This window comes from Squalius cephalus, assembly GCF_949319135.1.
Source record: "Squalius cephalus genome assembly, chromosome: 11".
NCBI lineage: Eukaryota > Metazoa > Chordata > Actinopteri > Cypriniformes > Leuciscidae > Squalius > Squalius cephalus.
This window is the reverse complement of record NC_137132.1, coordinates 7260855-7288462: the sequence shown is the minus strand read 5'-3', so window position 1 is coordinate 7288462 and position 27608 is coordinate 7260855. Positions and strand designations below refer to the sequence as shown.

The 27608-nt window shown below is 39.1% G+C and overlaps 2 protein-coding genes across 2 annotated transcripts in view; one reads left to right on the top strand and one right to left on the bottom strand.

Annotated features, from left to right (window-relative positions):
• Positions 1–3590: 3590 nt before the first annotated feature.
• Positions 3591–20204, top strand: naalad2 (N-acetylated alpha-linked acidic dipeptidase 2). The gene is made up of 19 exons (XM_079886760.1): positions 3591–5156; positions 6191–6296; positions 6646–6832; positions 9015–9116; positions 9546–9671; positions 9873–10059; positions 10804–10897; positions 12358–12453; positions 14058–14143; positions 14245–14364; positions 14474–14556; positions 14849–14912; positions 15108–15175; positions 15338–15426; positions 15535–15625; positions 15743–16007; positions 17367–17448; positions 17633–17725; positions 18052–20204. The coding sequence occupies exons 1-19, from the start codon at positions 4847–4849 to the stop codon at positions 18257–18259; spliced, it is 2457 nt and encodes an 818-aa protein (XP_079742886.1). The 5' UTR covers positions 3591–4846; the 3' UTR covers positions 18260–20204.
• The window catches only part of LOC307167642 (NACHT, LRR and PYD domains-containing protein 12-like), a 29277-nt gene continuing 21089 nt past the window's right edge, over positions 19421–27608 (bottom strand). Inside the window, exons 12-13 of the mRNA XM_079886902.1 lie at positions 21356–21421; positions 19421–20210 (exon numbers count right to left, since the gene is read on the bottom strand). Coding sequence (XP_079743028.1) covers positions 21396–21421 — 26 coding nt within the window. The 3' untranslated portion in view covers positions 19421–20210; positions 21356–21395. The remainder of the gene's footprint in view (positions 20211–21355; positions 21422–27608) is intronic.

Below are 27608 nucleotides of genomic sequence, written 5' to 3'. Positions count from 1 at the left end.
TGCGTCCGAATGTTGTTTTAGAATATTGCAGTGAGGAAAACAAAGTCATGTCTATTCCCAGAACAAACATAAAACAAACACAACAGAACTACTAGGTATATAAAAGCTATTCACATGAGCATGTTTAAACTAAAGGGTTTATACTTTTATTAATCTGATACGCTACTCCACATAGGAAGAACAGATATTTATTCCATTCCATTCAATTGTTTTTTGTTTAAAAAAAAAAAAAAAAAAAAAAAAAAAACACAAATAGCCTATTTAAAGAAACAGTGACAAACTTAAAAGTTAAAAAAAATGTCAAAATGTTTACAAATTGAAAAACACTTTGCAGCTTTCTTGTTTTTTAAACACAATATTGTGTTTAGGTATTGTTGAATTTCTCATCTTAAAATTAAAAACACTGGCTTATTTCCTCCAAATTTACATTTGTGAATACTAAATTTAGCTAAAAGAAGTAACAGATTAACTAACTAATATTCCTCATGATAAGATTTGTCATAAGAGAAAAAAAACAAATAACACATTTTTTTAAAGCACAGCCTGAAGCGGACTGATAGTGTCTTGTTCTGTAGCGAGGTTTACAAGGTCACGTGAAAATGAGAGCGCGCTGCAGTTCCATTATTCAGCACAGATTTACATTGGAAATGTGTGGGGGCGCTGTAGAGCTGAGGAGGGCTTTGCTCCGTTTAGTATCATAAATACATAGCTGTGCCCAATGCAAAGGCTGCATCCTCCGAAGGCCGTATTTGAAGGCCGATTGCCCGTATTTGAAGGCCGATTGCCCGTATTTGAAGGCCGATTGCGTCACAGCGGTGCGACAAAGGATGTCCCAATTCAAAGACTACACCCTTGGAAGGTCGCATTTGAAGGCCGATTGCGTCACTGCGGCTCGATGAAGGCTGTCCCAATTCAATTCTGCATCCTTCGAAGGCCTTAACTTAGCAGGAGCAACTTTTGCTAAGTATTCTGATTAATTATTTTGTCATTTTGCCTCCACGTCCCCCCGATTGCCCGCGAGCTTCTCCTCCTGTCCATACGGTAATCTCTCTACTGTGCGACAGAGAGTCGCGTGGTTATGACACAATCGTTAGCCTATTTTTACTAAAACTGCTTCTACGGGTCCATAACGCAAGATACAAGGTAATGGAGCCTTTTGTACATTTTCGTGTTTCTTTAGAAATAAATAATGGACAAATGGAGTCTTTAAACACCTCAGATGTAAAGTTATTTGCTGTCAAAGTGACGCCAAAATGAATGGGAGTTAGTGGAATGCTAACAGCAGGTGAGGGTCTGCTAATCAATGGCGTCGCCAAGGGAAGCTTCAGTTTTTTCTGAAACATTACCCCCTTGGAAAGGAAGGATACATAAATGGATCCTTTGCAGCCTATCCTACCCCATAAGTCATTGCGCGCCGGTGACGACAGCATTTTTTTTTTTTTTTAAAGGTGGCCGAGACTAGAGTTCGGTGGTGGACAGCAAATTCACATTTAAATGTAAGTATTATGTTTTCATTTACTCAAATAGCTAGCGAAACCAGAGTTAAAGTTGCTTATAAACTTCATCTTATCTCCTTTGTCAGCATTGCGTGGCTTCATTTGTCAGGTGGTTTGAGGCAAAACTTTAGTTTAATATTAGTTTAACGACCTATTTGTAATATTTGCACTCGTCTGTCTCACTTGTGTATTATAAGAAATATCACTCACCCTATAAAGTCCACAACAATAAGAAAAGCAGTCGATAAGGCAATGGGGTTTCACTTTTATGTGTTTTTGTAGTGCTGTCATGCAAGCTATGTCTACAAAGGTTTTAACCAAATTTGAGTGCCTCAATCCCTGAGGACACACCAGGGCTGAGTTCAGCAGTGGGTGCCCACGGTGAGGAGGAGCCAGGGGCAGCAGCAGCAGCACCACCACCACCAGCAGCACCACCAGCAGGAGCAGCAGCACCAGAACTAGCACCAGCACCAGCAGCTGCACCAGCACCAGCAGCAGCAGCAGCAGCAGCAGCACCAGCACCAGCAGCAGCAGCAGCAGCAGCAGCACCAGCAGCACCAGCAGCAGCAGCAGCAGCACCAGCAGCAGCAGCAGCACCAGCAGCAGCAGCAGCAGCAGCACCAGCACCAGCAGCTGCACCAGCACCAGCAGCTGCACCAGCAGCTGCACCAGCAGCAGCACCAGCACCAGCAGCTGCACCAGCAGCAGCAGCACCAGCAGCACCAGCAGCACCAGCAGCAGAACCAGCACCAGCACCAGCAGCACCAGCAGCAGAACCAGCACCAGCAGCAGCAAAAGCACCAGCAGCAGCAGCAGCAGCACCAGCAGCACCACCAGCACCACCAGCAGCAGTAGCACCACCAGCAGCAGCAGGAGCAGCAGCAGCACCACCAGCAGCACCAGCAGCAGCAGCAAGAGCAGCAGCAGCAGCAGCACCAGCAACAGCAGCAAGAGCAGCAGCACCACCAGCAACAGCAGCAGCAAAAGCACCAGCAGCAGCAGCAGCAGCAGCAGCACCAGCAGCAGCACCACCAGCAGGAGCAGCAGCAAAAGCACCAGCAGCAGCACCAGCACCACCAGCAGCACCACCACCAGCAGCAAGAGCAGCAGCAGCACCAGCAACAGCAGCAGCACCACCAGCAGGAGCAGCAGCAAAAGCACCAGCAGCAGCACCACCAGCAGGAGCAGCAGCACCAGCACCCACACTAGCAGCAGCACCACCAGCACCAGCACCACCACCAGCAGCAGCAGCAAGAGCAGCAGCAGCACCAGCAACAGCAGCAGCACCACCAGCAGGAGCAGCAGCACCAGCACCAGCACCACCACCAGCAGCAGCAGCAAGAGCAGCAGCAGCACCAGCAACAGCAGCAGCACCACCAGCAGGAGCAGCAGCAAAAGCACCAGCAGCAGCACCACCAGCAGGAGCAGCAGCACCAGCACCCACACTAGCAGCAGCACCACCAGCACCAGCACCACCAGAAGGAGCAGCAGCACCAGCACCAGCACCAGCACCAGCAACCACACTAGCAGCAGCACCAGCAGGAGCAGCAGCACCAGCACCACCACCAGCAGCAGCACCACAACCAGCAGGAGCACCAGCACCAGCACCACCAGAAGGAGCAGCAGCACCAGCACCAGCACCAGCACCAGCAACCACACTAGCAGCAGCACCAGCAGGAGCAGCAGCACCAGCACCAGCACCACCACCAGCAGCACCACAACCAGCAGGAGCACCAGCACCAGCACTACCAGCAGCACCAGCAGCACCAGCAGCACCAGCACCAGCAGCAGCAGCACCACCAGCAGGAGGAGCAGCAGCACGAAGGCCGCGAGACAGATGATGAGTTTTTGTACTTGATCAGAGAAGACATGCAACTAGAGAGGGAGGCAGAGGCGAGGAGAGCACAGGAGAGTAGGGAGAGAATGGACAGGCTGTTTTCTCTTCTTGAGAGAATGATTGAAAAATATATTTTTTTTCTATATATTCTTAACGTTTTTTCACTTTTATTTTTTAAAAGAAAATAAAAATTCTGTACATTATTTTTATGCTATAACTTTAAATGTGTAAATAAAAGAGAATTAATTGTTCTGGACATTGTTTATTTTTGTAATGACAGTCATAATTTCTACATGAAACAAATTCTTATATACCTTTTTTTTTTCCAAATAAAATTGGTAAATGAAAATCATTTGTTCCACGGGCTACATTAAAGTACTTTTTCCAACTATTTCCAACATACATTAAACATATCAAAATCAACATAAACATTTAAATTTACACTACATAAAATAAGAAAAAATTATGTAGACTTTTATTCAGCTGAGCAGGGAGACCCTGGTTGTGCCCCTGGACCGGGATGGGCTGCCCCTGGTAAGGCCTCTCTGCTGGTGGGACATCATCTGGGATGCTCTCCAGAGTGTTTAAGTGCATATTTCCACTGTCCACTAAGTTGTCTACCAACAGTTTTGCAGGGCTGACTCAATCGACGGCTTTCTGAAAAAAGTACTTTTAATAACTATTAATACTGCATTGGGGAAAAACTACTAAAACCTTAAGCAAAATTATCTTGCATACTCTAATGTACTTAAAGTATCAAGAGTAAAACTAAAGGTATGTATTCTGCAGGGGGAAACAAACTCCTTGTCAGGGTTTTTTATGATGGTTTTGCATTTATATTAGGCTACTACTGCATTACTGCGTATGTTGCATTTTACTTCTTAATATTTTCAAGGTTTTTTTTCAATTGGGTTTTATATTCAAACAGGGCTAAACAGAAAATACATTACCAGTAGCGCCGGGGCTGAAACATCCTCACCATGTCCTCCAGTAGGCTAAAATATAAAACATAAAAATGACAATAGCCAATTCTGGCTCCATAGCTGTTTACTCAATTATATCAAATGAATTATCAGGATGGCAGCTGTCCTCTCGCACCGTTGCTTGGCGCCAGGAGCGGTGATCGGGAACACCTGGTTGCACAATTAGGAAATCCTAGGAAGGCTACATGATGCATCCTTCGAAGGATGCAGCCTTCACATTGGGACACAGCGCTCGTCTGCGAATCCATGCGCTACATTTTATAATATATCCTGCTCAATTTACGTCTAGAAAATTCGAAAAATATTTGTTGCAGAATGTTGAACACATTTATAATTTATTATTAATTCAGTGCAGAGGTCAATGTTTGGATGAATATTTTGGAAGGGCTTTGCCACACTTACGTAGGCTACTTCAAATGGTCAGTCAGAGTTGTTTGATTTTGATGGGACTCTTTTCAGTTTGGGAGAACAGACCAGCTAGGTTTTAGCCTTCTAATTAGGTAAGCTGAAGTAGTTTATTATCAGCGGCGATGTTTAAACATTTGTCACTGCGAAGAGGAATGCGTAAAATGTCGCGCGAGGACTTCATAGATGAATCGAGCGAGTTGGTGAATCATTTTCCCTCAAAGGAACCGATTCGCTGCAATGAACTTTTAAACATAAGCCAACCAAAACCCGCCTACATTTCTCTCCTCTCTTCTCCTGCTCGCAGTTCTAGTTCTCCAGCTTTCAACAAGTTATGTGCGGCGCTTAGTCAAATGGGATCTGAGGATAAATTAATCAGCTGGATCTGCCGGTTAACGGTTATTACAGCTTTCTTCTTGATTGGCTTTATTATTGGTGAGTTTCTCTACCTTTATAAGTATTTTTGATTATGTGCAATGCCTCTCGCGAGACAGGTTGTTTTTTAGACTGTCCTTTGTGCATAATTTTGCCATAAAAACACATTGACACAAAGTTGCCAAATAGGGTTCGTTAGAAGTAACAACTCATCTGTTTATTAATGTTTCGTTGCTTATGGTCAAAATCAAATTGAGGTGTTTGATTCCTGTTGGTCTCACCTGTCCAGATCTCCTGCTGCATTCCTCAGGTCTTGAATGTCTGCATTTAGGACAGGTGTGACTATACTGAGACCCATAGATCTTTATTTAAATGTGTTTAAATACTTTGTATTTGGATAAATATGTTTACAGATAAACACAGTCTTGAAGAAATGTTCAAGGGTCCCACAACCATGAAATATCAGCGAATTTAAATATTTATTTTAAAGATCTGGGAAACTCATGGAAATAAATCAGTGATGTAGCCTATATTTATTTTCTGAATGCATTTTTTGTGTAATTATGTTCAGCTCTAAATATTGCATTAGCTAAAAATTGCTCTCTGTGAGTTAGATTCTTTCATAAACATGCTAAACCAAATCTGCATGTAAAAAAAGTCATGAAAATCCATTCGTCAAATGGTGTGTGAACCCCAGATGTTTTGCTCACTTTGTTTATTGTTGCTTTCAATGATACGTTACACAAAATAAAGGTTCTTTATTAGAATTGGTGGTTCCATGAAGAATCATTAACATTAATGGAACCTTTCCATTGTACAAAACATTCTTTAGATTCTTAAAATGTTCCTTACACTCGTTTCTTTGAAGAACTGTTCACTGAAAGGTTCTTTGGGGAACTCAAACTGGTTCTTCTATAGTATTTCTGTTAAAAAACCCTTTATGAACCTTTATTTTTAAGAGTGAGTGCATTTATGATGTTTAATTTTGAACAGACACCTTCATCATGAATTCCTCTTATGCACATTAAACAGATGAATTGCTAATATTTCTGACCTGGTTTGGTGTAACAGGTGTGTGTTTCTCATCATCTTAGGCTGGTTTGCTCGACCTACTACTGTCAATCATGGACACGCATCGAAAAGCTTCCTGCGAGACTTTCTGGATGAGATGCAAGCAGAGAATATTAAACACCATCTCAGGTGCCTTCAGATAAACTAGTCCTGATATTATTGAATGATATTAAGTGCATCTAAAACATACAGTAAGGTGGTGATACGACTGCATGTATTGTTGGTGGATTATAGGTCATATAAATATAGGAGTTGCATCCTTTTTAGGTAATTTATGAACTAAAAGTGTTTATCTTTTTATTTTGTTTATTTAATAATAGTGTTTTTATTTAGTTTAGGGAAGAGTGTTTTATGTGGAATGAATATTAATGTTGTAATTTGAATGATGGATGTTTTGCTAGCCTAGTTGTCCTTCCCATTTGGAGAGGAGCCAGTCTAGATTATGTTTGTCTCATGTTTGTCATATATATTCCTATAGGAAGTTCACCAGGCTTCCACACCTGGCAGGAACGCAGCAGAATCTGGATCTGGCGGAGCAGATTGGAGCCGAGTGGATGGAGTTTGGGTTGGACTCGGTAGAGCTGGTTCCCTACGACGTGTTGCTGTCATACCCAAATAAAACTAGACCCAACTACATCTCAATAGTGGACCACCTGGGCAATGAGGTACTTACTGACAACCAGAACCCAAACACACACAAACAAGGCTTCTTTTGAGAGAACCTGAAGTTATTAGTGATAGTGATGACACTCTTCCCTCTAGATATTGCAACTGATGTTGCACAATTATAAAATTGCAAAATGTTTTCCTCACAGTTTCCTTGCACCCACACGCACTTCTTCAGAACAGACACATTTGTGAGTGACCATTGAGTGCATTAATGTTTTTCAGCTGCGCTGGTTCCGGGAAGTATTTTTATTCATTAATTTTTCCCGTAGGGATTATAAAATAGTTATTGTTAAAGTTTTATAAGCCATGAACCAAACCAATCAGCCATGAGGTGAACCACAACACTACAAACTTTGATTTGAGGCAAAAAAGCTTTTGAAAATCGATCGGACAAAATATAAAGGTAACGGCTTTAGTGAACTACAATAAAACTACTCATTTACAAATGTTGAGAATATGTATAAAACAATATATTGCAAGATATGCATATATACACTCACCTAAAGGATTATTAGGAACACCTGTTCAATTTCTCATTAATGCAATTATCTAATCAACCAATCACATGGCAGTTGCTTCAATGCATTTAGGGGTGTGGTCCTGGTCAAGACAATCTCCTGAACTCCAAACTGAATGTCAGAATGGGAAAGAAAGGTGATTTAAGCAATTTTGAGCGTGGCATGGTTGTTGGTGCCAGACGGGCCGGTCTGAGTATTTCACAATCTGCTCAGTTACTGGGATTTTCACGCACAACCATTTCTAGGGTTTACAAAGAATGGTGTGAAAAGGGAAAAACATCCAGTATGCGGCAGTCCTGTGGGCGAAAATGCCTTGTTGATGCTAGAGGTCAGAGGAGAATGGGCCGACTGATTCAAGCTGATAGAAGAGCAACTTTGACTGAAATAACCACTCGTTACAACCGAGGTATGCAGCAAAGCATTTGTGAAGCCACAACACACACAACCTTGAGGCGGATGGGCTACAACAGCAGAAGACCCCACTGGGTACCACTCATCTCCACTACAAATAGGAAAAAGAGGCTACAATTTGCACGAGCTCACCAAAATTGGTCAGTTGAAGACTGGAAAAATGTTGCCTGGTCTGATGAGTCTCGATTTCTGTTGAGACATTCAGATGGTAGAGTCAGAATTTGGCGTAAACAGAATGAGAACATGGATCCATCATGCCTTGTTACCACTGTGCAGGCTGGTGGTGGTGGTGTAATGGTGTGGGGGATGTTTTCTTGGCACACTTTAGGCCCCTTAGTGCCAATTGGGCATCGTTTAAATGCCACGGCCTACCTGAGCATTGTTTCTGACCATGTCCATCCCTTTATGACCACCATGTACCCATCCTCTGATGGCTACTTCCAGCAGGATAATGCACCATGTCACAAAGCTCGAATCATTTCAAATTGGTTTCTTGAACATGACAATGAGTTCACTGTACTAAAATGGCCCCCACAGTCACCAGATCTCAACCCAATAGAGCATCTTTGGGATGTGGTGGAACGGGAGCTTCATGCCCTGGATGTGCATCCCACAAATCTCCATCAGCTGCAAGATGCTATCCTATCAATATGGGCCAACATTTCTAAAGAATGCTTTCAGCACCTTGTTGAAACAATGCCACGTAGAATTAAGGCAGTTCTGAAGGCGAAAGGGGGTCAAACACAGTATTAGTATGGTGTTCCTAATAATCCTTTAGGTGAGTGTATATACAAACATTTCAATATTTTGAGTGTAAGGAGATCGACTCGATCACGTCATTCGCTGCTTCATGTGAGTGGGCGGAGCTAAAGAGCTATTTTGGCACGTGTTGCTTTTTTCGACTCTGATTGGTGTAATTTTCTGTACAGCATCATGGGTAATGTTGAACATGTTCTGTTCTCTCGCTCATGACATCAGAAGCCTGATGAAGAGCAAGTGTGTTTTTAAGGCCTTTATCTCGTCACGAGTGAGGCTGCGAGTAGCGGCTCCAGCTTGGTTGTGATGGTGACAGATTAAAGTCCATGACTCTGTCAGAGGATGTTTTATAGTGATTACAGTGCATAATTCAATCAATAGCAGATGTGTGTGTCTCTCTCTCTCTCTCTCTCTCTCTCTCTCTCTCTCTCTCTCTCTCTCTCTCTCTCTCTCTCTCTCTCTCTCTCTCTCTCTCTCTCTCTCTCTCTCTCAGATCTTTAACACCTCTCTGGCTGAGCCGATCCCTGAAGGTTATGAAGATGTTACCGACATCGTTCCTCCTTATAGTGCTTTCTCTGCAAAAGGTCAACCAGAGGTGATGCACACGTACCAAATGTAAAATCAACATGAAATCAAAACTGACCCTGTTTATTGTCTCAATGCATGATCTGTGCTTGATTAATCATTGCATCTAATTCAAAATGAAATAAAAGGATTGTTCTCATAATGTTTCATCATTCGAAACTTATGAAACTTATGAAACTGCTGTTGAAAAGTGTGCAGTTTTCATCCTTGATAATAATCAGAAATATTTCTTGAGCATCAAATCATCATATTATACTGATTTCTGAAGGATCATGTGACACTGAAGACTGGAGGAATGATGCTGGAAATTCAGCTTTGATCACAGGAATAAATGACATTTTACAATATATTCACATAGAAATCAGTTATTGTAACTTCTAATAATATTTCACAATATTACTGTTTTTACTGTACCTGTCCTGGTGTTTGTGAATTGTAGGATGAACTGGTGTATGTTAATTACGGACGGACGGAGGATTTCTTTAAGCTGGAGAGAGAGTTGGGAATAAACTGTACGGGAAAAATCGTCATCGCTAGATATGGCAAAATCTTCCGTGGGAACAAGGTAGCGTTTAAAAGTAGTTTGGATGTGATGTTTAACGAGTAATTTAATCTCTACATAAGAAAGAAAATCCTATGGGCTTTGAAGGACAGCTAATGCTGTGTGTGTGTCTGTGTGTGTGTGTCTGTGTGTGTGTGTGTGTGTGTGTGTCTGTGTGTCTGTGTCTGTGTCTGTGTGTCTGTGTGTCTGTGTGTGTGTTTGCAGGTGAAGAACGCGATGTTAGCGGGAGCTAAAGGGATCGTGCTGTTCTCGGACCCTGCGGATTACTGTGCGGAGGGCGTTGAGCCGTATCCCAAAGGCTGGAACCTGCCAGGAGGAGGCGCTCAGAGAGGGAACGTCCTGAACCTGAACGGGGCGGGAGACCCTCTCACACCTGGATACCCTGCCAAAGGTGCGAAAGAGACTCTCCTGGTCATTAGTCTCATGAAACACAAGTTAAGATAGTCTTCCGATAGTATAGCCGAGTGAAACGACTTCTCGAACAAGAACAAATGAAGGCGGGGCTTGATTTTGTCTGTGGGAAATTGATTGGATGGTTTTGGTTTGCTATTGGTCGATCTCATTTGAGTGACAGGTTGCCCCGCCCTCGCGCCAGTAAACACATCATCAGAGAAGAGATGTTGCTGCAAGAGGGAGGGGACGATATTTTGAATAAAGATTACGAGGCACATGAATTTAAAAAAAGGTAACACTTTACAAAAAGGTTCATTAGTTAACATTAACAAACTAATGTAGTTATTAACTAGATAACATTAACTAATAATGGACTGAACTTATGCAGCATTTGTTAATCTTTGTTAATGTTAACATTTACTAATACTTTATTAAAATTTTGTTAACATTAGTTAATGCACTGTGAACTAACATGAACAAACAATGAACAGCTGCTGTATTTTTATTAACTAACGTTAACAAAGATTAACTAATACAGTAACAAATGAATTGCTCATGGTTAGTTAATGTTAGTTAATATACATTAATTAATGTTTAATAAATTAACCTTATTGTAAAGTGTTACCACAAAAGAATAATGATGTGCACGGATTTATATGCATTTATAATAAATACTGCAGAGTTCCATAAAGAGACAAGAATTGTCAATTTTGATTTCACGGTGACTTTAAATGTGTTGTAGAATACACCTACCGGTCCAGCATGGAGGACGCAGTGGGGCTTCCCGGGATTCCAGTGCATCCCATTGGATATGATGATGCAGTTCTCCTGTTGCAGTGAGTCGGACACTGCTAAAAACAACTTGATGGCATACAAATTATTATTTTTTAATTATTTAAAATACTCTTTTTCATTTAACAGTACAATAGTACTAAGCTGATCACATGCTTGTTTTATTGATTGAATAATATGATATTTAAATATTATTTTATATTTATAACACAAGTTTACTTTATTTATTTTTAATACAAGAGTACAATAGTATCATTCTAATCGTAATATATTTCTTTATCAATTTGTTTCATTTTACTTAATTTAAATAATATATATTTTTAAATAATTGTAATAATAATATTTAATAATAATAATGATTTCAGATATAATAAATATTAATAAATATTATTTGATAGTGTGGTAGATTTTTCTTCTTACGCACCCGACTCCTAATTACCTGGGGCGTCTCCAATCGACACCCAAGCGTCTACAGTCGACACTTAATAATACATTTATCTGGGGCGACACCCATAATCTTTATACTCTAGCACTGCGTCTACAGTCGACACTTAATAATCTTTATACTCTAAAGTCGACAACTGGCTTCGAGTCTTTTCCTATAACACTATCAAAGTGTCTAGTAAGCTTCCCTGACACACTTGCTGTGCAGCATTAACTAGACAGACTCCAGACAATGCCTTTGAATATGCTTTAATCACGGCCGGAGGATCTCAGAGAGAATCCCACCAGCAAAAAGAATACAACAGTTTTTATAGAATAGGAGCATGGCAAAAATGACATGATACTTTACATAATTTCCCTAAAATTTGATTGGTTCTTCATATGCAAACCCTTCTGTTACTTGGTAGAAGCAACTTAGATCTCAAATCATTAAAGGTTAGAAGTTCAGTGATTACTCAATATGTCATGAGACTCTTCTAGACTGTTTTTGATATTGTCTCGTCAGCATCTCAGAATTTTCCACTGGTTTCGACACAAACTCTTGTGTGTAACGAATACATTTTGTTCAAGTGGTAGAATGTTAGAATTATGATTAGTTTGATATACAGTTTACTATTTTATTTATTAAAAAATCCATCACAATAGTCATAATGAATGAATTTAACTGTTTAAATCTGATCACATTCTTGTTTCATTGATTTAATAACATATTTTAATAAAATAATTATAATATAAAATACTTATTTTTATTTTACCCTACAATAGTTTTATTGCCTTAGTAATATATTTCTTTTATTGATTTGTTTCATTTTTATAACCTAAATAATAATAAAAAAATATTATTTTGAATAATAATAATATTTAATCATATAATAATAATAATAATAATAATAATAATAATTAATATTTAATAGTCAAATTGAATAGGGAATCAGTTTTTCTTTCTTTTTTATCCTAAGTTGATCACATTTGTTTCATTGATTTAAATTTGCAATATAATTTACATTTTGTTTCTTTACCTCACCTGAAACGAGTCATTATATGATGTCACTTCCTGTAGGCACATGGGCGGGCCTCTTCCTCCGGATAACTGGAAGGGTTCACTTAACATCTCGTATCGACTTGGACCGGGATTCATGGACGCATTTAAGCAGAAGTACGAGACTTTCCTTCCTGTAAATCCACAATGAAACACTAATATGAACCAGGTTTATCCAGAGTTCAGATTTCTGTGCTGAAAATGTATTACAATAGTGCATATTTAATTACATAATGCCCATTTCCATACTTAAGCATAACATTTCAGAAATTTGCAATATAAGTCTTAATGTACTGTGATTAATGGACAGTGCTGATATATATTAGTTCAAATCATTTCACCTGTGGTGTCTTGCTTTAAGATATAATTTTATATGAAAATAATGTAGGGAATGACTTGTTTGCATCATAAAAAGTTTTTTAATTAAAGAAGAAAACTGTGATTATGTTCAGTCAGTCAGACAGTTCCTATTCTGAACCAAAGTCAAAACCTCAACCATTAAATCCCCGACTTTTAACCCCACAACCGCTGATCCTGCTGTTCTGAAGTGGGACTTACACTTTACACACTCTTAATCAGCTTACACACACATATTCACACACTCCTGCTAATCGTTAACTGATTTGAATGCATGATGTCAGCAGTGCAGAGAGGTTTGTGCGCTCGGCGATCTCATGAAGGGGCAGAGGCCACACGTTTGCTTCTCACAACACACACACACAGAAAGATTCACACACACTTCTGTGGCCCTGTTGTTTTTCAGTAGTGAATTCTGGAGGTCCGCCAGTTTACACAATGGCCTTGTGTTTGGTGAGCCCATTTCACACACTCACACACACACACACACTCACACACACACACACACAGAGAGAGAGAGAGTCAGCAGGCTATAAATAGCATAATGAAGCATGCATTTCTTTTTATGCATTTCGTGGATGCTTTTATCCAAATTGACTGTCATTAATTACTTGCCCTCATGTCATTTCAAACCCGTAAGACTTTCGTTCATCTTCAGAACACAAATGAAGATCTTTTTGATGAAATCTGAGAGATTTCTGTCCCTCCATTGACAACTACCACTGACGCTTCAAAAAAGTTCATAAAGAGATCGTAAAACTAATCCACAGGAATTGAGCGGTTTAGTCCAAATTTTCTGAAGCGACTCGGTAACTTTATATGATGAACAGATTGAATTTAGTATTTTATTCATATAGACATTCATCAACTCACACAGCAGTTGTGTTAAACAGAAGCTCAAGCATGTTCGCTTGATGGGCGAGAAACAAAGAGTTCAATCTCGTGTTACGCATCACGTTTGAGCTTCTGCAAGAACCATATAAAATTTAATACATTTAATAAAATGACTTAAATACAGAAAACAATTCCAAACTGAGTTTTCTTTCACATTTTCCTAAAACACGTGCAAATGAACTTTAGCTCTATAATGGTTAAACTTTGCAATAATCAGAGAATCGCGTGAGTTTTGATCCGTGGTTCCTGGTCTTTACAATCCCTATACTTGACATCGCACATCCTGGAGTGTCACTATCTGTGATATCGATGCTAAAACGATGTATAATGAAGCCCTAGTCGTTATCGTTAGTTGTCGTCCTTGGTGTGAACAGGCCTTTACCTGAGAAAGAGTACAGGAATGCATTCAGTCTCGTGTAAAATACTGAAGCTATTGAATAAAGCATTGCTTTGTCTTTGTGATATTTTAGTAAAGTACGTATGAACATCCACACCAACAATCAGGTGACCCGTATCTACAACGTGATTGGCTGGATCCGAGGAGCCGTGGAGCCAGGTGACATTACATTATCTGGTTTATTTTGGGGGTTACTCTGTTTGAGAGTTTGCGTAGCTTTACTTTATACGGTCTAGTTGAGTTTGGTTGTGTGTGTTCAGACAGGTACGTGATTCTGGGCGGCCATCGTGACGCTTGGGTTTTCGGAGGGATTGATCCCGTGTCAGGAGCCGCTGTGGTGCACGAGAACGTCAGAGCGGCTGGAAAACTCATGAAGAGAGGTGTGTGTCATCTCACCGTCTAGTTTAATGCCGTTTAAACAGGACACTTCTTGTGTTCTCAGTGTCTTTTGGTGATGACCATGTGTTTGTGTGTCTGTGTGTGTGTCAGGTTGGAGGCCGAGGAGAACGCTGATCTTTGCCAGTTGGGATGCAGAAGAGTTTGGTCTGCTGGGATCCACAGAATGGGCAGAGGTACGAGCAGATGAATGAAAGAAGGAACAAATGAGTGACTGAATACATAATTAATGTATTTTGATTCAATGATCATGAATGAATGAATGCTTGATTGAATGAACAAATGACAGATAAGATGAATGAACCACTGAATGAATGTACAAATTAATAAATGATTGAAGAGTTGAATGTAAAAATGAACTCTTGATTAAACAAAAGAATCAGTGAATCATTGAATGAATGAATGAAACGACTGCATGAATCTACTCTCTCTCTCTGTATCTCTGCATGTTCTTCTGTGTGTTTGCAGGATAAAGCCAGAGTCCTGCAGGAGCGAGCCGTGGCCTACATCAACGCAGACTCTGCTATCGAGGGTTAGTCACACACACACACACACACACACACACACACACACACACACACACACACACACACACACACACAGTATCTGAACAAGATGAGATCAACTCTGCATTTGCTGCTTTTACCGAGATCAACACTACTTTTACTGTCTGTCTATCAGAGATACACTCATAATGGAGTGTGTGTGTGTGTGTGTGTTTGCGCAGGTATGTACACACTGAGGGTCGACTGCACCCCCTCCCTACACACTCTTGTTTATGACATCACAAAGAAGGTGAGATTCATTTTAGAAAAGTTCATTAAGATCAATGTATCTTTCTTTCTGTCTGTCTGTCTTACTATCTATTGTTCTATCGTTCTGTTTTTCTATCAACAATTCTCACTAAATGCAAGTGATGTTAATATGTGATAGTGTAAATAAGTGATGTTTCTGAAGGTTTTGAGTCCAGAGGAAGGAGAGGAGGGCATGAGTCTGTACGAGAGCTGGCACAAACGAGACAACTCCACAGACAGAGATGCACCATGGTACTGACGTGCAGCTTCGGGAACATGATGATCATAATCATCTATAAGACCATCTGACTGATTATAGATTCATGACATGCATCTCAGATGTGTGTATTCTCCCTGCAGGATCAGTAAACTGGGCTCTGGTAGTGATTTTGAAGCGTATTTCATCAGATTAGGGATTGCGTCTGGAAGGGCAAGATACACCAAAAACCGAGTGAGTGTGTTTGTGTGCAACACTGTATTTATTTAAGTCCTGTCAGTGTTTACATCTACGCAAAATAGATTTTAAATTTGCAGCATTTCAATTGTTTTGTACCACCATTTCCCCCAGAAAACTGAGCGCTACAGCAGTTACCCGGTTTACCACAGCGTGTACGAGACCTATGAGATCGTGGAGCGCTTCTACGACCCGAGTTTCCGCCGGCTGGAGGCGGTGGCCCGTGTTCGAGGTGGACTGATCTTCAGTTTGGCTGATTCTCCGATCTTACCTCTGGACTGTACAGAATACGCCTCGTCTCTCAGCAAATACGCTAACAGCATTCACCAGCTAGCACTGAAGCATCCTGACGCCATGCAGCAGTTCGGCATCTCATTCGGTATGCAAACTATCCATCATTTAATATGCAAGATTAGTATGTTCAAATTATGCACTCTAGCCGCGTTTCCACCGAAATTACCCGGAACAATTTGTCCCAGGAACCTTTTCCCCCAGAGCTGTTGCTGTCTGCGTTTCCACCGCGGTCTAAAGTACCGTGAAGATTAGGCAAATTAGCTTAATAAAGCCTGAACCTCGTCGTTGGTCCATCTGTCGTATTTTTAAAACTGTGAATACCAAACATATACCAACAGACTTTTAAAAATGGTGGTTGAAATAAAATGCTGCGTGGAGTCAACCAATCAAAATGCGGCATGATCTCAACCGATACGCATGTTCAGCGCCCACGTCCCACACCTAAAGTTCCTGAACTTTGAAAAAGTACTACCTCGCCAGCAGGGACTTTCTGAGGGGGAAATATTTAACCTGAACTTTATTTAGACCCTTGTCCCTGCAGTCGAAACACACCGATTTCTGAAAGTGTCTAGTTCCTGGGGAAAGTTCCTGCGGTGGAAACACGGCTTCTGAAAAATAAAGGCTCTTTATTGGCATTAAGTTTCATGAAGCACCTTTAACATCCATGTAATCTTTCCATTACACAAAAGATTCTTTATAGTGAAAAACATTTCTTCAGATGATTAAAATATTATTCACACTCAGAAAAATTCCTTTAGCTTTTTTTCCCATGTTCATCTTTCTTTAGTGTGTAATGTTGCTGTTTGAGCATGTTTGAGTTATTCTCTATATCAGTGTCACTGTTTCTGAACTCCCTGAAACGCCTCCATTGTAGTCTTGAGTTTCTTCCGGGAATGAACACTTCACAATATTCCTCTTTTAAATAATTAATATGCACAATAAAGGGGCGGGGCCTGGTTGAGTTAGTTAGTAGAGTGTTGAAACCAATGACCAAAGAATCACGATCACAAAACACTGGTCCTCCAGCCGACCAATCAGAGCACAGTGTGCTTTTCAGAAGGAGGGGCTTCACAGAGACAGGAACTAAACAGAGCGTTACTGACAGACTGGGAAGAGAGGAGCTGCAACAATGGAGAATATGGGAAAATAATATGTTTTTTCAACATTCAAGCATGAAACATAACAAAGACTTTGAAAAAGGACATAATAGGTCCACTTTAAAAACTGATCACTGAAAACTGGTTCTTCTGTGCCATCGCTGCAAAAACACCCTTTTATAACCTTTATTTTTTAAGAGTGTTGCACGTAAAATAAAGTGTGCCATAGACATGAGTATAATAGTTTGGATGCATCCCATCTCTCCACACAGTTATTTCCATGTCAAATGCAAAACTCTTGATTTATCTCCTGACAGTCAACCTCTTTCTTTATCATGTGTTTCTAGACTCTCTCTTCTCAGCGGTTGAGAACTTCACGGTCGCAGCGCGAGACTTTCATCAGCGTCTTGATCAGCTCGACACTTCTAAGTATGAATGACAAAACAACAGCACAGTCTTCAGCACTAAAACGCTAGGTTTGAGTTTACGCACAGGTTAGGTGTTGTGTCACAGTGCTGTTATAGAGTCTCACGGCCTGTTATATGATGACGTGTTCCTGTGTCACATCTCATGACACATTACAACTGTTACCTTATCTTTATCTGTCTCTCAGTGCCCTGGATGTGCGGATGGTAAATGATCAGCTGATGTATTTAGAGAGAGCTTTCATTGATCCGTTGGGTTTGCCTGGAAGACCATTTTACAGGTAAAGCACAATCTATCATTACACTGTGAAGTTCATAACTCACGTTTAATACTTAGGATTAGTGGTTTAAGTCTAAAAACAGAAACAATGACGTACGTTTTCTAGTATTAGAGCTCTAAAGAACGGCTTTTTCTTGGTATAGTTTGCTCCTACCCACAATGCACTGTCAAATGCCAAATTTAGCATAACCTGTACTTCCATTAAGAAGGTAATAACCACTCAACAGTGTTTTGTGGATCAGTTTAAGTATTACCTGTGTCTGATTGGATGTTTTTTGGTACATGCACAAACAACATGTTTGTCTTTTTCTCTTTCGTTTCTTCCAGGCATGTCATTTTCGCACCCAGCAGTCACAATAAATACGCAGGCGAGTCTTTCCCAGGGATTTATGACGCTCTGTTCGACATCGAGAATGCGGTGAACCCGCAGAAGGCCTGGGACGAGGTCGAACGCCAAATCAGCATCTCTGCCTTCACCGTCAACGCAGCCGCCGGGACGCTAAAGCCGGCCGTCGGAGAGACAGACTTCCTTTAAATCTGCTTTTCAAAACATGCTATTGATGCACGACTACAACATGTCGGCAAAATAGTTAACATGTCAATGTTTGATCAAACGCAGCAAGTGCGAGCGAGCGGATAGATCGTCAATATTAAGCAGATTTCTTTCATCCAAAGAGATTTGCCGGGATGGCATTAATTTCTTTAATTTAGTTCACAATATTATTCAGTTAGGGTTGACTAATGTTACTGTCAGCAACCCTGATCTAGAACCAATAGGCAATCACTACTGACATATTTTACAGGTTTTACAGTGTTATTTTTGATGAAGTGTACTGTACAAGGTCATAGTTGAACATTTCTATTGACTTACATTGTTAATTGTAAATGCAATGTTTTTTTTTTGCTTGTAAATCTTGCATAAATTGTGACATTTGAGAGAATTATTTGTAAAACTATTCTTACATACACATGTAGAATTACAAAAATTGCAAATAGAACTTGTTTCTGAACTTGAATTCATTGTGAAATCAGACCCGATACGATAAGATTCAACGCGACAAAATCAATCTCGAGTCACAACCAATCAGAAGAGCCTTTGCAAACGAAATAGACAAATAATGAATAATTATTACACTACTTTAACATTATTGAAAATACACCGACTGAAACAATCTTTGTCATTGAACAGACTTGTTTGATCACAACGAGTTGACAATTTCGAAGTTCTTCTATGTTTTATAATCAGGATCTGAGGTGAATTATTACATTTACATTTATGCATTTGGCAGAAGCTTTTATCCAAAGCGACTCGTGTTGCATTTCAAGTTACGCATTTACATTCTTATCAGTTCTTCTGATTATCCATTCTGTTAGCCTATCCATTGTCGCTCTGTGTGTCTATAAAGGTCACCCAAACTGATATTCACACACTCATTTCTCACTTTTAACATTAAGAAAAGCACATAAACAATACCTGAGATTTTCATTGTCATACTTTGTAAATGTTGTTGTTGTTGAAGCCGCGACTGTTACATATATATATATAACATTCATGTGACAATGGGATGGTTTTATAAACAATTTCCAGAGAAATTCTTTCTAATAAAGCAGTGTTTTACAACAATAAAATATAGAGACTGCATGCTATATGAAAATTAGATTTAGCAAGTAAAATCTCCTGAAGTTACACACATTTGAGAGTACAGCACAATAGTTTAATGTTTACAGTAACATGAGAGAGTCTCATGGACAGTAGATTAAAAAAAAACATTTATATTTCATTCTATGAAATAATGAAATTAGCATTTCCACAAATTAAGTGAAAAAAATAATATGCAGGGGGGACAAAAGAAAAAGTGATGCTGCATTGATGTCATATTAGAATTACCATAATTACGAGTTCCTGATTAATAAAACCAACTGGTAAAATTACTAGTTGACTGTTGTAATGTCATACAAAAATAATCAAACTTGCAGCAGCTCCAACAGTTAAAGATAGTTAGTTAGGTATCTGTATGCATCAGTTTGATATTTACTTTATTTTGATCAAGTTTTAATATTATTATTATATTAATATAAAGATGGTGTAAATGTCCTATCCCTCACAGCTTCGTTTTCATTCACATCTAAACTGATTAGAGTGTAAAGCAAGAACAGTCTGCGGCTGCGCTCATCCTTCACAATCTATATTATCAGATTATTATGAAATCCAATAAAGTAAATCAATAATCTCACAGATTTGCCAGATCATACAGCGGGTGAGGATGCAGGTTTAGTTGATCACTGCTGTCTGAGAGCCTGAGCGAGTCGGCGGGAGTTAATCGATCATTTTCTCTTGGTCTTGATCCTCTTTCTTCTCATTGGTCGGCTGAGGCTTTGGAGGGGGGCGTGTCCAGACGCGCCCAAGTTATAGGCTCCGCCTTCTTCATGACCACCTCCACTTTAGAGGCCATCATGTTAACAACACTCTTACTGATGTCAATCACCTGTCAAACACACAATCATATATCAACAAAACGACCCAAATACACTGAAAAATCATGAACTTTGAATTCTTCTTTTGTCATTAATACACAGGGACAAAACCATTCAATGGATCATGTCTAATAAACACAACAGGTATTGTGCTTTTCCCCTTATTTGTGCTGTAACGCCATCTAATGGATGAAATTCACATTATAAATCATTGACTTTCCAAATTTTTAGTACTAATGTAATCCAATCAAATATGGCATAAATGGATGGATGTATGAGAATTACATAGTTGTACATGTAATATATATTATAAGGTCAACTATATTTACTTTTCCTTCCACTAACTTATCATTTAAAAAATAAAAAACAAGTTTGTATGTAGGCACAATTTATATTTGTCTAACCAGTGTTGTTTTAGTATTATTTATATACTATTGAAGTATTTATTATTTTGAATCAGATTTATTTATTTTATTTTCAGCTTTCATTTTAATTTCAGTTTTAGTATTTTATGTGCTTTTGTCATTTTTATTTCTTTTAAGCTTTAATTTACTTTTTATTTCAGCTTTAGTAATTTCAGCACTTCAACTTGAAATTATTTCTTTCAGTTCTTCCAACATTTCACATTTTTTACTTTTCATCTAATATTTATATTTCCGCTTTATTTCAACAACACTGTTGTCTACAAAGTAATTTCATGCACTTAAGTAGATTTTAGAGAAAAAGTTTATCGAGGTCATAAACAAATTCAAACTGTTCAATGCAAGTGTAAAATAACTAAATTAATCAATATAAATAATAAATATTAATTAAATTAATAAGTTTATCAAATTATCTGAACACATTGTCTTATTATAGTTAACTAAAAAAAAACATTTGTTACTTTAACTAAAATAAACATCAACTGAAATAAATTTAAATATTAAAAAACTTTAAATTATTGTATTTCAGTCATTAACTTCAATAAAAAGTTAATAAAAAAAAAAACTAACAAAAAAGAGAAAAACTACAACAAAATGACTAAACCTTAAACCAAAATTAAAATACAAAATATAAAAAATAAAAGCTAGTTCAAAATATGAATAAATCAATAATGTTATCTCAATGACAGTAAATGTGTTTTAACAACAGATAATGGATGGTCACTGAAACTCACCCCCCACAGGCTCATCTTCAGCTCAAACTCTTTTTCTCCCTCAAAGAACAAGCACATTTTCAGCAGCTGAAAAAAATCATCCATCAGACAACAAAAGTACAGACCATTAATAAATAACAATCACCACACTGGACAACGGCAAACACACATAGGGGGTCGTTACACTACATCCTTATGTTTCGCTTTCTGCCAGGACTTTTACGTGCTTTTCCCAAATCACTGAAGTGACATCGACGTCCGGGTTAGCGGTAGCATTAGCCATCAGGCAAGTGTTATTTAAATAAACTCCTGATGTACTTACAAACTTTCCAATGCCTCGTTTTATGAGTACAGAACCTATTTGTACTACTGTAGAAGTTTGGCACCATTCTGGGCATTATGTAAGGGTTAATGCCCGACGAGGTGTCCATTATCAGGTATTAATGGACGACGGCGAGGCGTGAAGTCCATTAATTGCCTCCGCCGAAGTCCATTAATACCTGACAATGGACACCTCGAAGGGCATTAACCCGCTTATACCATGGTCACTTGCCAAATAACACATTTTTAAAACATTAGTTTATATTTTAATTAGTTTTACAATCGAAATCTAAAGTTATAATAAAAAGTGTTAAACTGTAAAGTGTTCATGTAGTGTCAGGCATAATGCGCACCCTTTGGATTTTTGATATTTATTCAAATAAATCTAAGTTTGCTATTGAAGTTAGAAACATGTATGCCAATGTTGTATGCAACTTTAGAGACGGTCCCTAAATGTGCGAATGTCCAATGTCAAGCCAATTTTACATTTAGTCATTTAGCAGACGCTATCCAAAGTGATTTACAGTTAAAATAACAATAGGACAACAATATGCAAGTGCCATGACAGTTTAAGCTAATGCAATACACGTAGGCATACTATATATAGTAGGCTATCACCAGTAGGCTTATATGTATATCGCCAGTATATCACGAAACGCTCAGCATGAAACTTTGCGCGTCAAGTTCATATTCTGAGTCCATGCTTACCTGTAGCCTACAGCCTACTTCCCCAAAAAGGTGCAAGACTGATCTTTCATATCACTGTATTTAGCCTACATTAAGCTACGTTAAGCGTTTTGGCCCAACTGAACGGGAATCCTTGAGTATGAGGTATTGAGGGAAACCGATTATAATCCTGTTCATGGTAGAGAAAGCTGATGACATGTAGAATACACAGGTAAAGTAACAATGAAGTTATTGAATGAAACATAAACGTACAGCTTTTGTGTGTTTATCATCTTTTCCGCACATACTGACAGAGATAATCATTTCCATTTTATGAATGAATGTCTTCGTCAACAACAAGCGCTTTTGCACCATCTGATGGTGAGGTCGACTAACAGCAGATGGAGAGTATGCTCGGTAATCTATTGCTTTTCCTGCAGTTCCAGGACGTGAATGTTGAATTTACTGTCGAATTTGAACCACTGAATTTGTGGAAGCGAATTTTGCAAAGCGAAATAAAATGGACCGAAAATTGCCTGTTGAATATTATTGGTTGTATTTTTAAACAGTTTGAATATTTTGGAAGTGAAATATGAAAGGTGAATATGGATTATTGAATTTTTAATAATGAAAAGGTGTTTGAAATGTTTTTAATTGAAATATTCACAGCTTAAATATTCAACCATGTTGAATTTCAGCCCATAAAAATGCCAGCCCTAAAAATACAATGCATTAAAATGCAAGCATGGTTAATGCAATGCCTATTTTTTTCAAGTAGTGCAATTCAACAGGCTTTTTATTTCAAAAACATTTGACATTATTTTACTTCCATACTCTAACTTTAAAAATGTTCAACCAAGGGAAAAAAGGCTTCTGGGGGGTGTTTGGCTCAAGGTCATAGTGCAAAGGACCCTAGGTTGATTTTACTCCGAACCATCCCTTTAATGAAAAACTGGAAAAGATTAATAACAGTAAATGATAATCAGCTCTCACTTTATCACACACACACACACACACACACACACCACATTTCCATTCAAACAAATAATCTGTTAGCAATCAGATTAACGGCTCGGACTGAAAAGCCTTTATGTAAACACTTTAATCGAATGAGCTCGATCTGAATGAAATTTCGATCGGATTGGGTGGTTTATTAGGGCCCAAGCCCTGAAGGGGCGGAGGCCCTATTGTTTTCGTAAGGATTTTTTTTTTTTTCTTCATTATTTTTTTTTGTGCCTTTTTGCCACTTTTGGGGCCCTTAACATGCTCAAAAACTCTTGAAACTTTGCACACAGGTCAGAACCCGCGGCCATCAGGGCCGGACTGAAGCTGGTACCCGGGCGTGGCAGGGGGGCTCAACAGCGCCCCCCTGGAATGGGGTCCGAAATCTTGGTCCATATATCAAACACGCTTGCATGTAATAATATGAAACTCAGTACACATATAGATCTCATCGGGCCGCACAACTTTCGTGCTCTAAGTTTTACAAAAGCCCAACAGGAAGTCGGTTATTATACGTTGTTTGGAAAACGCATACAATGGAATGTGAAATACTCCTCCTAGGGAATTCATCCGATCGCCGCCAAACTCGGTGTGAATGAAGTCAAGACATTGAGGATGAATTCTTGCGAACAGATTTTTGATATCTCGAACGGTTTGGCCGTGGCGAGGAAACGAATTTATGGCGAATAATGGGACACAGGAAGTGTGTTATAACTTCTGCATACATTAACTGATCTTGATGAAACTTTCACAGTGTGTTTGTTGTAAGAGGCCGAACACAAGGATGTGACTATTGTGAGTCAAAGTTATAGCGCCACCAACTGGCTGCAGGAAGTGTGTCACTTTCAAAATGCTTTGAAATCACTTTCTTATTTTTACCCGATTTGCTTAAAACTTTATGTGTATAATGTAGACACACGGCAGATGTAGACCTGTGAAAGGATTATTGATATCTTAGATACTGTTGCCGTGGCAACGCATCAAACTTTAATATTCTTTTCGGATTCTTTTGAGACTCTTCACATGCTTGAAAATGCATGAAACTCGACAGACACATCACATTTATTATCCAGTAGACATGTGCAAAGTTTCAGAAACGGGCGTGGTGGAATGGCTCAGTAGCGCCACCTTTAGTCAAAAATGGGGGCTTAGCTTAGTCCTAGAATCACAAAACTTGGTAGGTGTATTGTTCTCATCAAGCAGGACACCTTTCTAATTTAGTCATAACCTCAGACCAACAGGAAGTCAGATATTTTGGTTTGAATGTGGATTTTCTGGAGAATTTTCTCTCTCTCTCTGTGTGTCTGTGTGTGTGTGGGGGGGGGGGGGGATTTGTCTATTCCATTTAATCTTTGTTTTTCAAGGTTTCAGGGGCTTTTGGGGCCCTTAACATGCTCAAAAACTCTTGAAACTTTCCACACAGGTCAGAACCCACGGCCATCAGTGCCGGGCTGAAGCTGGTAACCGGGCGTGGCAGGGGGGCTCAACAGCGCCCCCTTGGACACGGTCTGAAAACTTGGTCCATATATCAAACACGCTTGCATGAATTAATATGAAATTCGGTACACATATAGATCTCATCGGGCCAAACAACTTCCGCACTCTAAGTTATTAGCTCCGTCCAACAGGAAGTCGGCTATTATGGGTTGTTTGAAAAACGCATGCTGTGGAATTTGATGTACTCCTCCTAGGAAATTCATCCATTCGCCTCCAAACTAGGTCAGCATGAAGTCGAGACATTGAGGATGCTAAATTGCGGACGGATTTTTGATATCTCGAACGGTTTGGCCGTGGCGAGGAAACGAATTTATGGCGAGAAAAGAGAAACACGAAGTGTTATAACTTCTGCATACATTAACTGATCTTGATGAAACTTCAACAGTGTGTTCGTGGTAAGAGGCCGATCAGATGGATGTAACTATTGTGAGTCAAAGTTATAGCGCCACCAACTGGCAGCAGGAAGTGTGTCACTTTCAACATGCTTTTGGCAAAAGTGGTTAGTTTTACCAACAGTTACAAAAATCAGTAAGTATATTGGTCTCATCGAGCCGGACAACTTTCTAATTTACAGTTATTAGCTATGACCAACAGGGTGTCAGATATTTTGGTTTGAATGTGGATTTTTGGGATATTTCAGACTTTTTCGTTTTTAGCTATTCTTCCTAAGTGGTTTATTTTATTCACACCAAACTTTTTCAACATGATGAAAATACATTAAAGATGCTAAATTGTGAACGGATAATAAACATCTCAAACGGTTTTGCTATAGTGAGGGATTAAAGTAATGTCCACAAAAGAAACACTAAAAGCCTCATATATTCTAAAAATGTAATTATACACCATTTATTTCTATATAAAACTATACAAATGTCACAACTAAACCCATTTTATTCTTTTTAAAAAAATAATTTTATTCTAATTTTATTCTAAGTTTAAAAATACTAAATAATAATAATAAAAAAAAAATCAAGTCATTTATAGTGCTATACTGCCCTCTTGTGTTCAAAATCAGGTAGGCCTATTGTATCTATATAAAAATATACTAGGTATATGACGGTGAGAATATTTTACCACCGGTTAATCAACGTGTGACACCGCCTGGGGGCTTTTGAATTGCCAACTTAAAAGCGAAAGTAAAATATGTTCGTCCACACTGACATTGATAGTGGTTGAGCGAGCGCTTCAAATGAATTCCTATGGAAGTAGGAATTAACTGAAAAACGTTCACTCTGTTCTGCTCGTTCCTCGCCGTGGACGCGCACCGTTATGAATGCCCGTGCAGTCGTGAGCATTTTAGTTTAATTTTAAAATTAGCGCCTTTCAGGGGGTGGATTGCTTGAAATTATTTTACAAAAGCACAATGTTGTGTTTTATTGCGACTGTACACAAATAGAAGTTAACACTTTGCAGTTTGAATGTCGTCCTGTATAATGACGGAGTATGTTTTTATGTGTCCACTGTTCAAAACGCACCCACGCCACACACACACACGCGGTTTACTATCTTTGTGGGGACTCTCCATAGACTTAATGGTTTTTATACTGTACAAACTGTATATTCTATCTCCTTACACTAACCCTACCCCTAAACCTACCCATCACAGAAAACTTTCTGCATTTTTACATTTCCAAAAAAACTCATTCTGTATGATTTATAAGCTTGTTTACCCATGGGGACCTCTATTTAGGTCCCCACTGTGACACAAGTCCCCATGAGACTGTGTGCATTCAGGTTGAAGTCCCCACCGGGATAGAAAAACATGAACACACACACACACATTCCAGCATTGCAATCTTGACATCGCAGCCTGTTACTTGTAGACTTAATAACATAATAATAAAATAGTCAACCTAACATATAAAAATTACACTGCTCTTAATAGTCAGTAGTACAATTCGTACATTCACAGTAAGCACCGCTACACTGTGATGTTTCCAAGTACATTTTTGCGCGTGTGAAGAGGATGATTTTTTCCGTTGATATTGGAACACGAGTGAAGTACAAAGCCTATAATAAAGAATAGTTTAGCATCCAAATACATGGCAAATGTTGAAACATTTTGATTCAAATGAGAGGGTCACGTGAGCCCAACACTGCTTACTTTCGTTTTTTTTTTACATTAAATTTAAAGGATTTGTTGTGGAATATTTTGAGTGCATCATAAAATCAGAATAAGGTAAGTCAAGTAATATTTTCTGTCTTTTATATATATATATATATATATATATATATATATATATATAAAAAAATATAGCTGCGAGCAGCGATGAAGGGCCAAAGCTGGCGGTACCGCCACCCCGGTGCCTTTAGGTAACTAAAGGCCCCGGGGTTGCGGTGCCACCGGCTTGGGCCCGTAATCGCTGCTCGCAGCTATATTTCCTTTTCTAATCCGATCGAGAGGACATGTAAACACTTGATGAGATTGAAAACCCAATCTGGAAAGTACTGTGTGTGTGCAATGACGTAATGGCGTATGATGGCGAGCTGTTGTAGTTGTTGAATGAAGTGTCATGAATGACCAACACAATCTCATGGCCTTCAGTCCTTCTTTTATCCACAGGCTGTTTCGGGTGCAGGTAGGGGTGTTTTTACTGAGGGATCAATATAAGCAGCACGGCACAACGGTTCATGTGCTCATTGTCTCCTAATTAGGACCTGACCCGTCATATATAAATATTAAGTCTGCTGTTTAAAACAATCAAAGTAGGAGAATAGTATTTGCAAACAGCAGGAAATATTCGTGCAGTGTGTGTATGTTAAAAACTCAATTCAGATTTGAAGCTTG

Excerpts from the sequence above, each read along its gene's own strand:
- naalad2 (XM_079886760.1), top strand. The coding sequence starts at position 4,847 with ATGTTTAAACATTTGTCACTGCGAAGAGGAATGCGTAAAATGTCGCGC. Across the intron at positions 10,060-10,803 it reads ACCTGGATACCCTGCCAAAG|AATACACCTACCGGTCCAGC; the intron begins GTGCGAAAGAGA and ends AATGTGTTGTAG. Across the intron at positions 14,557-14,848 it reads GATCCACAGAATGGGCAGAG|GATAAAGCCAGAGTCCTGCA; the intron begins GTACGAGCAGAT and ends GTGTGTTTGCAG.